General features: G+C 34.4%; 1 protein-coding gene and 1 long non-coding RNA gene across 3 annotated transcripts; both read right to left on the bottom strand.

Annotated features, from left to right (window-relative positions):
- Positions 1 to 3,854: 3,854 nt before the first annotated feature.
- Positions 3,855 to 6,616, bottom strand: LOC103433166 (ethylene-responsive transcription factor ERF113). The gene is made up of 2 exons (XM_008371402.4): positions 6,145 to 6,616; positions 3,855 to 4,627 (listed from the first exon to the last, which is right to left on the bottom strand). The coding sequence occupies exons 1-2, from the start codon at positions 6,287 to 6,289 to the stop codon at positions 4,038 to 4,040; spliced, it is 735 nt and encodes a 244-aa protein (XP_008369624.1). The 5' UTR covers positions 6,290 to 6,616; the 3' UTR covers positions 3,855 to 4,037.
- Positions 6,617 to 9,812: 3,196 nt separating this feature from the next.
- LOC114822194 (uncharacterized) lies at positions 9,813 to 13,713 on the bottom strand. 2 transcript variants are annotated; one of them, XR_011577187.1, is made up of 3 exons: positions 13,157 to 13,713; positions 11,111 to 11,156; positions 9,813 to 10,952 (listed from the first exon to the last, which is right to left on the bottom strand). It is a non-coding gene; the product is annotated as an uncharacterized lncRNA (long non-coding RNA). The 2 variants fall into 2 exon arrangements; XR_011577186.1 differs by having other exon boundaries at positions 9,813 to 10,766.
- Positions 13,714 to 14,927: the final 1,214 nt, after the last annotated feature.

The raw sequence follows: 14,927 nt of genomic DNA, 5'->3' as shown, positions 1-14,927 counted from the left end.
TACAAGTCGACGAGTCTTTGAGACTTGGATTGGGTCAAGCTATGCTTATTTCTTGCGTATTCTCATTCATTTTACTCCACAAACTAAATTTGAACCTGCTCATAAAAATAAAAGAGTAAAATTTTAGAATTCGTACTTGATCTTGCACTCGAGTTTAAAATTCATCACTTGAACTAAAAATTTTCTAATATACGTTTCTGAAATTAACAAAAATATGCACCATTGGTCTTTGTCGTTAACTTCCGTTATAAAACTGTCAGTTTAATGTTGTGCCACACCCACATGTCCAATTTGTATTCAAATTTTCTGCACTCAAAACCTTATGCGGTCTCTTTGTGTACTTGAGTGACACGTGTCTTTTTAACTTAATATATCTTTGGTTTTTTTTTTCTTAATTTTTTTATTGAGGACATAAGTTAACAACTAAGATCAATAATACACATTTTGTTAAATTCAAAAAGTAAATTAACGAAATTTTAGTTTAGGAACAAATTCTAAACTCGAATGCATGTTCAAAGAAGATTTCTAAATTTTACTTAAAAAATATAACAGTACATAGTCTTTAACTTTTCCATAAGAGATTATGATAATCTTAACTTTTCCATAAGAGATTATGATCTCGATAGACTTGGTTTGACATACTAGTCCAATGTTAAACCATCATATGCACGTTGCATTACTTTAAAAAAAATGTTAAATCGCACAACTAATGTACATAATGATAGTGTTTTATAGTTGTTATTTGGTGAAATGAACTTATCTATAAACAAGCTTTTCACACAAAGAAGGATGTGGTAGCAAGACGTGACAAAAACTCGTGGGTGTTAAAAAGATATTAAAACATAATTTCCCCAACATCTATAGTTTATAGAGCTATTATTGATACTACAAATAAGTCATCATGTAAGTGAAAGAATCTTCGTGTTTATGATAATTTTTCAACAATAAAAGCTTTCTTAACGCAAAATCATCGTTCTTCATGAAATTTGCAACAATATCTTTTAAGCACGATTTTAACGAAGCTATTAACCTTGCTCTTTTGATTAAGGTGATATGATGAGAGATGTAATCACTTGTACATGGGAGGGATTGGGAAGAATATTGCGTATGATAATAGAAGTCTTGAGTTGTACTCAAAAAATGGAAAGAAGAAAGAAATGTGAATGCGGCTTGCAGAGATTCACTGTTTGGTGGTTTCACCTTGGATTGGACGCATGGTATAAGGCAAAGAGAGAGACAAACACGACAGTCGCCGCCAAATTTGACATTAGAGAGGGAACAAGCCGAAAGCGTAGAAATCTACAACCTTTGCGCGTGTCACTTGTCCAAATCAGACATGGGACCCACCCTCCTCCCATCTTTCCTTTCCTGATTCTGCCCAAATCTCATGCTTTTTGCATAACTCAGCGCAAGTCACCGATATTCGTGAGCTTAGGATTTTCTTTCATCTTAATCTCTTTTGTTATTATTTTTTATTTAAATAATTACGGTTATAATATATCAACAATTTTTTTTTACTTTTTATTAAAAAAACAAAATAAAAAATATAAGAGAAGAAGGAAAAAATGCTAATAATAATAGGGGAGAGGATCCTATTCTTCTTTTAAAAGCATAAGGAATTTGAAAAAAAAAAGAAAAAAGAAAAAAAAGGAGCTTCTGCGCTCCTTTGTTTGCTTTTCCTTTGTGTCGTTTTCTGGGATCCTTTGTTAGGCAGATAGACCTTATGTGGGCTTTGGACGATTTGGGGCTGGCCCACTGGAGCTTCTGACATTTGTGGGGAAAGTAGGTTGAAGGCCCACTGGAGCCGCTTTGGCATGCGCATGATTTTAGCCGTTGAGGGATCTGTATTTTGTCGTTTGTACTGGTCGCATCGCAACGACAATAAACGCAAATGCTTAGCCTGATTAGGTTTAATAATTTATTGTTAACATTATCAAAAAGCTCAAAACAAGTGGGAGAATAAAGGCTTACCCTGTACCTTATATCACGTAAAAAAAGTCATGATTAAAAATTTCAAATCTTGAGTTTGAGGTATGAAGCTAACAAAAATATAAGTGATTTTCTGGTTGATAGTTTTAAGATGTCATTAGATTTTTTGCGTCTCGTTGGAGATTAGTCCTACCATTCGTGTGTGGGACACGGTAAACTAAAACTCATCTGGTACAATATAAGTGAGTGACATTATTTATATTTTAGTGACAAATATATCAGTATTGATATTAATATGCGTGTTTAAAATGTGAGTGTTTTTGTTATGACTAATGTCGTGTTACTTAACTTCAAATTATTCACTCATTAATATAAAATTAATGTGAATATTTTATTTTAATATCAGGCAATAGTGTGGCGGTGACAAAAAAATATGCTCCATCTTACATATAAAAAAGAAAGAAAGAAAAGATAGTGGAGGCATGCTTAAAAGCTTGTCGGCATGTTTAATTATATCTTTCTTCAAAACTTGTGTTACAGATTGCATTACATTGTGTGCCGGTGGGGGTTACTAATTAAGGTTTTGAATCTTGATGGTTTCACTTCCACTTCCACTTTAAGGTTTTGCAAATGTTAACGTGTCGATCTATTTGCTACCAGAAGCTCAGAACTGATGATGGCTCATGATGAGAAGCCAGTTTTGGTTCGTGCATCTAATAAAGTTAGCATGCAGCAAAAAGTGCTCCAAAAAGCTACCTATATACCACAGATTATTAGATTATTTCTCCCATTTTCCTTTAATTTTTCTTCGTCAAAAAGTTTTTGTTAATTAAGTTTATACGAATATAGTATTGTAGTGAGTGTTTGTGTTGCTTGAACGAACCAGGTGGTGTTGGTTTTTGGTACATTGATTTTTATTTTATTTTATTTTTATCTTGAATGATAACTTTATCTTCGCAGTAACAAAGATAATAGATAATAGGTTATTTTAGCCTTTGAAATTAGTATAACTCTTCATTTTGGTTCTTAAAATTTAAAATCGACACAACTAGTCCTAAGTTTGCCGTCAATCATTTTGGTTCTTTAGTGAAAAATCTTTAAATAAGGAAAAAATGATAAATATACCCTCAATTTTTGTCTAACTCATTTGGGTCAATTGTTTATTAAATTAAGGGTATTTTTGTTATTTTGGTTCTTATTTAACAATGACTTTTTACGGAAGAACGAAAATTATTGACAGTTATAAATTTAAGAACTACTTCTATCGATTTCAAATTTCAAAGATTTTTTTGGCTAAAAAACCTAGATAATTTCACAACATGCTTGAAAGTTGAAACCAAAATATATCTTAGGAAATCTACTGATTGGAGTGTTATGTTAAGGTGATTGAAATGAGCACCAATCGCATCAGGAGATTGGAAATAATATTCCACCTTTAATTCTCGAAGCGACGGCACTTCATTACGTAAGTAGATCGTATATTGATTTATCATTAAGTTGACAAATATTCGGATGTGATTTTTGCTTTCGATAACAATATATGAATACGGCATTCAACCAAGTTGGATAGAAACAGTTCGTTGTTCAAATGATTAAAAGCATAATATCGGAGGCCCATAATTTGAATGAAACTCTTGTTTGTGAATTAAAAAAAACAAAAGGATAATGCTCTCTCTGTCTCGTTTTGTAAGAAAAAGAATTCCTCAATATCTTAAAGGCAATCCACGTCTACATTCTACTTGAGTCTCGACGATAAATTATGCATGCTTTTGGAGGGTGATGCGGGGAACTGGTAGTTCTAGTACATTCATCATGGAAATCTCAAAATTAACCACTAATGCATGTATTAGGGTTGTGAATCTTGTACAGACCTTTTTTTTTTTTTTTTTTGTAATTTTTTATCAATGCATGGCTGCAACAATACGTAAAAAACCCAGGCAATACATATATATATATATCAGTAAAGAAGAAAAAACAAAAACCTGAAACGATAATACATGCTAACTAGTACAAACAAATGCTCTCCAAATATTAAACTTCCTCTATACTTAAAAACCAAACCTCATCAAGATTAAATATAATGCACGCAATAGTATTACTACCACTAGCTACTCCCTTGGATTACTCCAATTCCGGTCCTCATTCCCCCCATCTTCCTCATGATCTTGTTGTCCTTGTTGCGGTGGTTGTGAATCTTGTGATGCAGTGGAAGATGAAAAATGCGTCGATGATGGCAAAAACCGTGAAGTAAATCTTGGATCTTGATTAAATGGATAGGAAGAATAATTGTAGAAATCAGCATCATTGCCGGAAAGAAGCCGCGCGTACTGATAAAGATCAGGGAAAGTTTCTGGCTGCTGCGACATCATTAATGGAGCAGGAGCTGGCTGAGGATTAACAATATGGCCAGCTGGTGTCATGAGATTTTGTGTTCGTTGAGTCGAGGCAGCACCACTACCAGAACTGCCCATTAGGATGCCCAAATCGGTCTTGCCTTGAACTCGTTCGGGGAAGTTGAGCTTGGCTTTTGTGCCTTTGAACTTGAGAGCTGCGTTATCATATGCAATGGCGGCATCTTCGGCGGTCTCGAAAGTCCCAAGCCAAACTCTGGCTGCTTTCTTTGGGTCACGTATTTCAGCTGCCCATTTTCCCCAAGGTCTTTGTCTCACTCCTCTATAGTGTCGCCTCCTTACGGGCTCTTAATTCACAAACATGGACATCATGAAACAACAATATACAAAGTTTAATGTATATTGAGACAAAAACATTAGAAATTAGGCTTATATGGATTGATATAGTTTGGTACAAAACGATGTAGTTATAAACATATTTAAGCGCAATATCATCAAAAGAAACATTACGAAAAAAATCTTCAAAAATAATAGTAATCTTCATATAAAAGACTAAGTCTACATACACAAACTCATACACACACACACACAGATAAGTGTAGATATATATATATATATATATATATATATATATATGTATGTATGTATTTATGCTACTATAGTCCATGTTACTATATGCTAGCTAGTTGATGTAAAGACGTCTTTAAGTTGCCATGCACTATCAATGTGGAAGGAATCTAACTAGAAGAGGAGTGTAATCAGCGGTCAGTGTGCCCTATTGTGCTAAAGTATTACGTGTATATATTCGAGAGAGCTTTAGTTCCTTCTTAAAAAGGTCTTACATATGAAAGCAGGACGAAGATAGAGACTGGAATTCAAAGCATTCCCATCCTTTTCGGTAAACACTTTTGAAGTTAGCAAATCTTCCAGAAAACTTATACTTAAGTGGAAATTGCACCAACCCAACAAAGAAATTGAATAGCTATAAAGTTTAAGACGTTATTAACAAGGATCGGATAATGCCGAGGCAAGATAGACTAGAATTAGCTAGAACATTAAAAAAATAAGATAAAACCAAACATCTCTAATTTGTATTTAGTTTAAACTTTCAATCAGTAAGAGTCTGTTTGTGAAAATTGAGAAAAACATGAAAAGAATGTCCCAGATGGAAACAAGAATTACTTTTAGTTTGTTGGCAATTGGAGAGATAGAAAGAGGGTTCTTCACGGAAAGTAGGTAGGATACAAAATTATTAAACTTGTCTATGATCATATTAAAAAGTCTTTGGTCAAATTTGACTTAGGCAAGAAACACAAAGCTGGGATATTCATAGCGGATGATAACAAAAATAGGGTTAGGAGAACAAAGAGCAATTAGCTAACCTAACAAGCTACTCAATTATTTTGATTAGTATCTTGTCAAAATAATGGGGATTTAAAGATGGACATGTATAGATGATGGGAACTTTTGAGAATGCGTGTGATGTGAAAACAGATCAAATTCACAACAATATTGTGAAAGCATATGCATACACATAGATAACCCCAGTACTGCTAGCGCAGTATATGTCAATATCATCAATTACAACGATTTTATAGATAACCCCAGTACCGCTAGCGCATCACATGTCAATATCATCAATTACAATGATTTTATAGATTTAGGCTTAGCTAGGTTGGTTAGAGCAGTGCGTTTTCTGTTCTACATTCAACTTCAAATCTCATTTTCTGTAATTTAGATGAATTTAGTGTAGAATATTTATGGTATATATAAAAAAACTTAAAATAATAAAAAAAAAAGTAGGTCGAGGGACCAAAAAAAAAAAAGAAAAAAGGAAGGAAGGAAAAATATAGAAATCATATACCTTGATCTTGAACCGGTTGAGAGCGGTCGGGTTCTTGTTTGACTAGGAGGGATGAGTCTGAGATGGATGTAGGGTTTGGTTGCACGGCAGCATGATCATCGGTGGTTCCAATAACTTGAGTGAGAGCAGAAACCATGGCTGACATGTCAGCTTCCGTCCAGGAAGATTCGTAGTTGGAAGGGAAATCATGGAGGTGGGGATGATCCTCCCTCTCTTTCTCCTCTGATGCTTCTGAAGGAAGCGGGCGTTTTCCATGCCTTCGATCCACCTTTAATCCTGGGCTCGAACTACTTCTGATATGTGTGTATCTTAGCTTGTAGCTAGAGGCCTGTGTAAATTTCTTGGCTTGTCTAAGATTTGGACATCAAGATTCAAGAAATAGATCGTTCAGATGAGAGAGAGAGCGAGAGAGAGAGAGAGAGTAGACTGTTGTGCGGTAGTGAATATATGCACTAGAAAGGAAAATAGGGTTAGAAAGGAAAATAGGGTTAGAAAGGAAGGGCTTTATTGGTCAAGAATTCGATTTTATCGTCTTGGATGTTTGGTAATATGAGATGAAAATGAAGGTATTATTCAATTTAATAAGAGAGAGAAAAAAAATCTCTTTTAATTTGTTACTTTTAAGTGTATATAACTTTGATGCTATCACTCGTTTATAGCGACAACTAGCTGTATTCTTCTCACAAAGTTTATATTATTTATTTGTTTTTTAAGAATGAAATAACTTAAAATTAGAAACTAATAACAACTCTAAATAGTTTTCAATTTTGTGATTTTCTTCTCATATTGCTCATCTCTCTCCTTTAATATTTTGTTATTCTATCTTTAACATAAAACCAAGTAATCTTTGAGCTGTTCTTGTATGGTAGTGCACTCCATTGTTCGTTGTCCTAAACATAAAAATCTTTAAGCTATTGAAAGAGGAGGATGTGAACATGTGTAAAGTTTTTGCTTTCTTCCAATTAATTATATTTATGGTTTGAAGAGGTATATAGAAGTACCATTAACATGTTAGTTATGAAAATCACTATGAGTCTTAAACTTTAATTATATATAATATATAACCGTGGCCGGTAACGGAGCTAGGGAAAATAATCTAGGTGATCAATAAAATGTTTTTTTTGGGGGGGGGGAGGTGAGAGAGAGAGAGGGGGTAGTACCACTAGATTTGCAGTTAATTACCCTCTCAAAGTCACTCAGTACTACGGTTTGGTGATATTCCTTTTCACTTGGATGTAAGAGGTCTTAGGTTTGAATCTCGTGGATGACGAATTTGATACCAAATTAGATTGCCCATTGTATGACTTAGCATAAATCCCCCTCCTCTTAATGTAAAAATATTGATGTACTCAAAAAAAAAAAATATTACCCTCCCAAAGCAAAGTCGATTGTCTCCCGTTTCGGAATAAAGGTCAGCAATCAATTACAAGTGATACCAAATTGAGATGGCTGGACAATTTGATCAACCTACGGAATCATTTTGGTGCATTTAATTAAAATACAAAGTAAATGAAGCTGAGGAGGTGGAGTAGATCGTACGACTCCCATCTCAATTTTGTCATTTTCTTTATATGGAATGCTAGTTGCCTCCATATAATGATCTCAATTTGGTTTGAATATTTTGATCTTGTAGAGATTTTCAACGTATTTCAACAAGGACGTGTCATATATGGTTGTGTCTTTAACCTTTATTTCTTCTCGTTGAATATATACATATATGAAGGAATATTTGATGATCTCCCTATAGCTAGCTATATATACGGAAAATATTTTGTTGCTTCTGAAATAAAGAAGCTGGTTTCCGGGTTACAAGTGTAATATTTCATATATTCTGCGAAATTGTAAGGTAGTGGCTCATCGCCTTGCCAAGTCAAGCTTATAGTGGTGATTTTATGGTTTGGTTTGAGAAACCTCCAATGTTATAAGGATGTACTCTACCAAGATTTGTACTCGCGTTCAGTTCTTCTTCATCAATAAAGCTATGGTTTTCTCTTAAAAAAAAACCATAACATTATCGTCTTAGGCCTCAATATTTTGCATTTGGAATCTTTTATATCTCTGATTGTATGTTAGTCGTGTAATGAGGGTGATAAGATGATGAAATATATCTTCGGACATGAAAGATCTTCCCAGCCCTATATATGCTCTGACATGGGTAGTGTCTACTTAATTTGTAAATTGGACTACCTAATTGTCCATTGCACCACTTAATTGTACATTATTGGACCTTTGATGTGATCATGCATGACGTACATACATTTAAAATTATTTAAAAAAATATAGTTCTCCTTCCTTCAAAAATACTGTGGTTTGATTTGGTTTCTAGATATAGGTCAAGATTCAAGAACAATCAATTTTTATCACATGACGGAGCTTTCAAGTTAATGTTTTGACTCCATCAAATCAAACTAATAGTCGATGTTATATATATATTTGTGTACGTATATAATTATATATAACTGGTAACAAGATTTGATTTGTGATTACAATTATTTAGATAGGAAAGTGCACCGTGCACCTTCATAGGTAGATGGGACAACCGTACAAGCATACCCACAGGTTCATGTATATACACTATATCCAGGTATGGAGACATATATACCCACTTTTCTTTGTTTTACCCACTTTTCTTTGTTGTCTCTTTTTATTTTAAATTTTATGAAGCTCGATCGACCGCATGTGGGAAAGATTACATGCACATGTAGATTCAAATACGGACAATCAGTCACATGTATCCTCATCTCTTTCAGGCTTGCATAACATATCCCTTCGTCCCTCCAGCAGCTTTATCTTCAACTTCTTCAAGAAATAAAAATATGTACTATATAATAGCATTTTGTGAGTGTCGTGACGAAGCAATATTATTTCGTATACATGCATGCATGCAAATTCAATAATTCAACCGTCCACATCACAATCATTTTCCAGCTGATTCCAAGATCCTCCTCCTCCTCAACCAATCCTTCCACAAATATGAAAGGGACTACAGATCACAGTACTACCACCAGCCCTTGCTAGCAGTAGCCGAGGCATAGTTGGGTTTTGCCTCTGACCTAACCAAGGCCCTTCAGAAGGGGTCCACATTATTTAATAAAAATGGAGATTAGTTGTGGAATCCATAGCACATCGAGTTTCAACGATCCGAGCCATATAATTTGTAAATCTTGATTCATAGATCATCTTTGCAAAAATTCAGTTCAATCCGAAACCATTTGCCTAATTAATTGTCATGCTGAAATTTTAATATTTCTTAGAACATAGTGTTTGTCAATTTTTTTTAAACTCAATTTGATGCCTCAAATATTTTCGATTTGGCTAATATTTTGTAAAGATGATCTATGAAGTGCAACTTGAAAAACAGATAGTTTGGGTCGTTAAAGTTCGATGTGGTATAAGCCCCAACACTAATTCTCATTTAAAAAAAACATAAAGATCCCTTCTCTTAAAGATTCTGCTCACCTCAATAATTACTTTTTCTCTCACGGTATTATATCTTGACGTCAAATAATTACAACACAGGAAAAGACTACCACGTTTTGTTTATATCTTTTTGCACGTAATTAGTGCACAAAAAATATTATGGATCCCGCCTTAGATTATATAGGAACTGAATTTGAGATGAACAATCTGGAATGTAAAATATAAGAGATCGCCACAGAAAATATTAGTGTAAACAAAATAATTTTTCTGTTTTATTATAAAAGATTCTGACTCCCTTGTGCACGCATGTATTCACTTCATATATTTCCAATTAAATTTAAATATACTTTATAAATATCTCTTTAATAATTGATATCCTCTCTCATGTTATCAGATCCTTTTCACCTCTTCACGCTGGTGCTCAGCTTCTCCCTAACCTAATGCAGATGTATATTCTGCCTCCAAAGTCCAAACAAGTGCCCCCAAATAACTTACAGATTGAAATAAAAAAGAGAAACTTCCCCTAATAACATAAAATAAAATAAACGAATGAGCATGCATGCCAAAATGTTCCTATAGACTTTGGGGTCGGTATCAAAGTCTTGTCGATGTCATTTTTGCCACGAGTCGAGGCTTCTAAGGGATTTGGATTCTCTCCGAATCCAAAGGATCTGAGCCTGCAGATTAAGTGATCCGGACCGTCTAAATTTAATCAAACAGCTACAATTATTATAACTTTTAGAGAAATTCTCTATTTGTAATCGTTGGATCAAATTTCGACGATTCGGATCACTTGATCCACATGCTCAGATCAAATGGATTCGGAGAGGATCCAAATCCGCTTCTAAGACCCTCGTCTTGCACTGTATTACTGTGTCCACTTGATAACGATCTCATTTAAGTTTTGCTAAACTTAGTTGTGAGAGCATGAGTGATATCTGACCGTTGAACAAATTATAATAATTATATATATATATATATATATATATGAATTAATTATCAAACCTATTCACGTACGCGTGTGCGGCTAATTAATGTGATGCAACTCATAATTTTATTGTATGGATGTTGCTATGCTTGGTCAGGTGGTGGTGGGTACTTACATTCCATTCCTCACCTTCTTACAAGTAGTTCGATTCCAGGTAAGACTTTTGTAGATGGGTACATGGGGCCGCAGGCACATGTATGAGTGTGCCTCTGCCCTGTTATCAAAGGACGCCAACAAAACTTGGACCAGGATCCTTTTGACGGTCAGGCCCATCGGACCGTTTATTTTTTATCCAACGGTTACAAACAGAAAGCCTCCTAAAAGTTATAATAATTATAACCTTTGGATAAAAAATGAACGGCCCGATAAACCTGATCAGGAAGATCCTCTCCATAGGATCCTGATCCACAAAACTTAAACGTGAGAGCCCTTCCAATAAAATATATAAAAAATAAAAATACACGTAGTCAAACAAGTGGATTTAGGTCGAAAGTTTTTATATAATATTTATCACAACATCATCTGTATCTGTTGAGTAAAGTTGGTAAGCGTTCTGACCTTTGAAACCGGCCTCGCGCTGGGAGCTGTCGCTGACTTAGTAGTTCTGGTAATAATCCATCCATTAATACAATATAATATGGTTTAAGTGGTGACTTGCCTAAATAGGAAGTGTGTCATCAATTATTCAAATCTTTAATACAAAATGAAGATCCGTATTAAATAGGAACAGGTTACTAGGTTTAGGCATTGTAAAATTTCAACCACAAAAAATGAATGGAGGGAGGGAGGGAGGGAGGGAGGGAGGGAGGGAGGGGGGGGGGGGGGAGAGAGAGGGAGAGAATGACAGCAAAAAAAAAAAAAATTAAAAAAGGGAAAGTATACATGATGACAACTTATAGTTGAATATCAGAGTGCGCAACGAACAAGACTAACAAATAATAAGAATATTATTAAACAAACTAAGAATGCCGAAACGGCTACAAAACCCTAAAAAACTACATTGTGGCTCACTTACTCTCAAACTAAATTACAAGCTCTATTTATAGAGCAATAAACCTAAGAAACCCTAATGCGTAAATGCCAAAAATACCCTATTACAAAATCAAATCAAATCTCTAATTAATTTCCTAAATAAACCTAATAAATTCCAACACCCCCGTCAAACTCATGGCGGTACACGACATGAGTTTGCCAACAAGCAGATGTGGATGCAAGCCTCCAAATTCCGATGCCGATGCCGATACCGATTCCAATTTCCGATGCCAATTTCAATACGAAATTTCACCGGTGCAAGTACAAGATTCCAATGCCAGTGCAAATTCCAACTTCCGAACAAACAAACAAAAAACCATATTCAAAACCATATTTTTTTCTTTGCCCGTGAGGACCTAAGCCTCAAACCAGCCATACTTTTTTCCTTTTCTTATGACCTGGGGTCTTCTCCATATCGCAAAACCAAATGATGCAGCAAACAAGTTTTGCAAAATAAAGGGATTGCAGCCGACAGAACAACTCTAGTGAAAAGTCAAACTGCAGAAGGGAAAGCCTCCAAACAAAGTGACCAAGAACAAGAGACACAGAGCAAAGCGGAAGCGAAGCCTAAACGAGACCAAAAGTAAACCCAAAAACAAAATGCGACAAAACAAATTGATACCAACAAGAACAGATTGAACCCTAAGGATCGAACCTGTTCTGATACCAAGTTGAATATCAGAGTGCGCAATGAACAAGACTAACAAATAATAAGAATATTATTAAACAAACTAAGAATGCCGAAACGGCTACAAAACCCTAAGAGACTACATTGTGACTCGCTTACTCTCAAACTAAATTACAAGCTCTATTTATAGAGCAATAAACCTAAGAAACCCTAATGCGTAAATGCCAAAAATACCCTATTACAAAATCAAATCAAATCTCTAATTAATTTCCTAAATAAACTTAATAAATTCCAACACTTATGAGAATGCAAGTGCTGTAAAATAGATCAAAATCACAACAATATGGTGAAAGCAGATGCATACACAGAAAACCCCAATACCTTAGCGCAGCACGTGTCAATATCATGAACCACAACGATCTTATAGATCTTGATTTTTGTTGAATTGGTTAGAACAGTGTTTTTTTATGTTTAGCATTCAAGTTCAAATCTCACTCTCCGTAGTTTAAATGATTTTAACGTAGAATTTATCTCTACTAATTAATAAAATACTCATTGTCAATTAAAATTCTATGAAATTATCAGTTTAACCCTTTAATTAAAACAGAACATGAATAAAAAATATGAGACATAAATGTAATTTCATACAACAAAATTTTGATATTTTTTAAAGCCTCATTTACATGTAATCATAACATATCTGTAATTAAAAAATAATAAATAATAAAAAAAAACTTCTCACTCCCACTTTTTCTATCACTCTCTTCCTCTCTCCTTCTATTTAAAAAACAAACATAAAAAAAATTTCTCACATACTTTGTGTGTGCCCATATGCTAGTAGTATAAAATATAAAAAAAACCTTAAAACAATAAAAAAAATAAAAAATTAGGTCGAGGGACCAAAAATAAAAATATAAAAAGGAAGGAAAAATAGAAATCAATACCTTGATCTTGAACCGGTTGAGAGCGGTCGGGTTCTCGTTTGACTAGGAGTGATGAATCTGAGATATACGTAAGGTTTGGTTTCACGGTAGCATGATCTTTGGTGGTTCCAATCTTGAGTGAGAGCAGAAACCATGGCTGACATGCCAGCTTCCGTCCAGGAAGATTCGTAGTCAGAAGGGAAATCATGGTGGTGGGGACGATCCTCCCTCTCTTTCTCCTCTGATGCTTCTGAAGGAAGCGGGCGTTTTCCATGCCTCCGATCCACCTTTAATCCTGAGCTCGAACTACTTGTGTTATTTATGCATCTTAGCTTGTAGCTAGAGGCCTGTGTAAATTTCTCGGTTTGTCTAGCTAAGATTAGGACACCAAGATTCAAGACAGATCGATCAGACGAGAGAGCGAGAGAGAGAGAGAGAGTAGTTTGTTGTGCGGTAGTGAAGATATGCGCTAGAAAGGAAAATAGGGTTAGAAGGAAGGGGTTTATTGGTCAGGATATCGAGTTTATCGTCTTGTGTATTGGTAACATGAGATGAAAATCAAGGTATCATTAAATTAAAGAAAGTCTCTTTTTATTGTTATTTTTTAATGTACATAACTTTAATGCTATCACTCATTAATAGCAGTAATTTATAACGATAACTTAGCATGATAAAGTTTAATTATTTACTTATTTTTAAGTATTAAATAATTTTAAAATTAGAAACTATTAACAATTCTAAATAGTTTTCAATTTTGTGTTTTTCTTCTCGTATTGCTCATCTCTCTCTTTTTAAATTTTTGTTATTTTATCGTTAACGTAAACCAAAGTAATCTTTGAGCTATTGTTGTATGGTGTGCACTCCAATGTTCATTGTCCTAAGCATATAATCTTTAAGCTATTGAAAGAGGAGGATGTGAACATGTGTCTTTGGTAAAGCTTTTGCTTTCTTCCAATTGTATTTATGGTTTGAAGAGGTGTATATAACTATCATTAACATGTTAATTATTTTCATCACCATGACTCTTACACTTTAATTATATATTTAATTTGTAATCGTGTCCTGTAATGGAGCTAGCGAAAAGAATCTAGGTGGGAGAGGAGGGTGCCATGGCAACCACATGTAGCTCCGCCCCTGACAGCGGTACTACCACCATTTGCAGTTAATTACCGTCTCAAGGCAAAGTCGATTGTCTCCCGTCTCAAATAAAGGTCAGAAATTAATTACAAGTGATACCAAATTGAGATGGTTGGTCAATTGATCAACCTACGGAATCATTTTGGTGTATTTTGATTAAAAATTAATTATATGAAGCTGCGGAGGTGGAGTAGATCGTAAGATTCCCATCTCAATTCTGTCATTTTCTTTTTCGTGTCATTTTCTTTATATGGAGAGCTAGTTTTCTCCATATAATGATCTCAAATTTGGTTTGAACATTTTTGATCCATTAGAGATTTTCAACATGGGGGCCGGTGTGTCGTATTCACGCTTACTTTGATCTTGAATATAATATAAGGAAAACTAATGAAAAAGGCTTGAAAACTTTGAGTTTTAACGATAAGGACAAAATAAAGGGTAAAGTAAATAGTACCAGGATTGACTTTTTAGTGTAAAAATGTGGTTTTTCGTTAAAGTGAACATTACCAGAAGCTTTTCGTTAAAGTTCCCTATAAATATATAGGAAGGGATATTTTGATGATCTCCTAACTAGCTATATAACGATAATTTTTGTTGTCTTAGCTAAATTAACAAAGCATGTGTCTTGGGGCTCACTTTGAATCAGCGTCATATT

This window comes from Malus domestica, chromosome 16, assembly GCF_042453785.1.
Source record: "Malus domestica chromosome 16, GDT2T_hap1".
Taxonomy (NCBI): Eukaryota; Viridiplantae; Streptophyta; class Magnoliopsida; order Rosales; family Rosaceae; genus Malus; species Malus domestica.
This window is presented reverse-complemented; position numbering and strand designations above follow the sequence as displayed.

What these genes read in the sequence shown, in the direction of transcription:
- LOC103433166 (XM_008371402.4), bottom strand. Translation starts at nt 6,289, where the DNA reads ATGTCAGCCATGGTTTCTGCTCTCACTCAAGTTATTGGAACCACCGAT. An exon ending in TCAACCGGTTCAAGATCAAG is followed by an intron (nt 4,628 to 6,144) that starts GTATATGATTTC and finishes TTGTGAATTAAG; the next exon opens with AGCCCGTAAGGAGGCGACAC.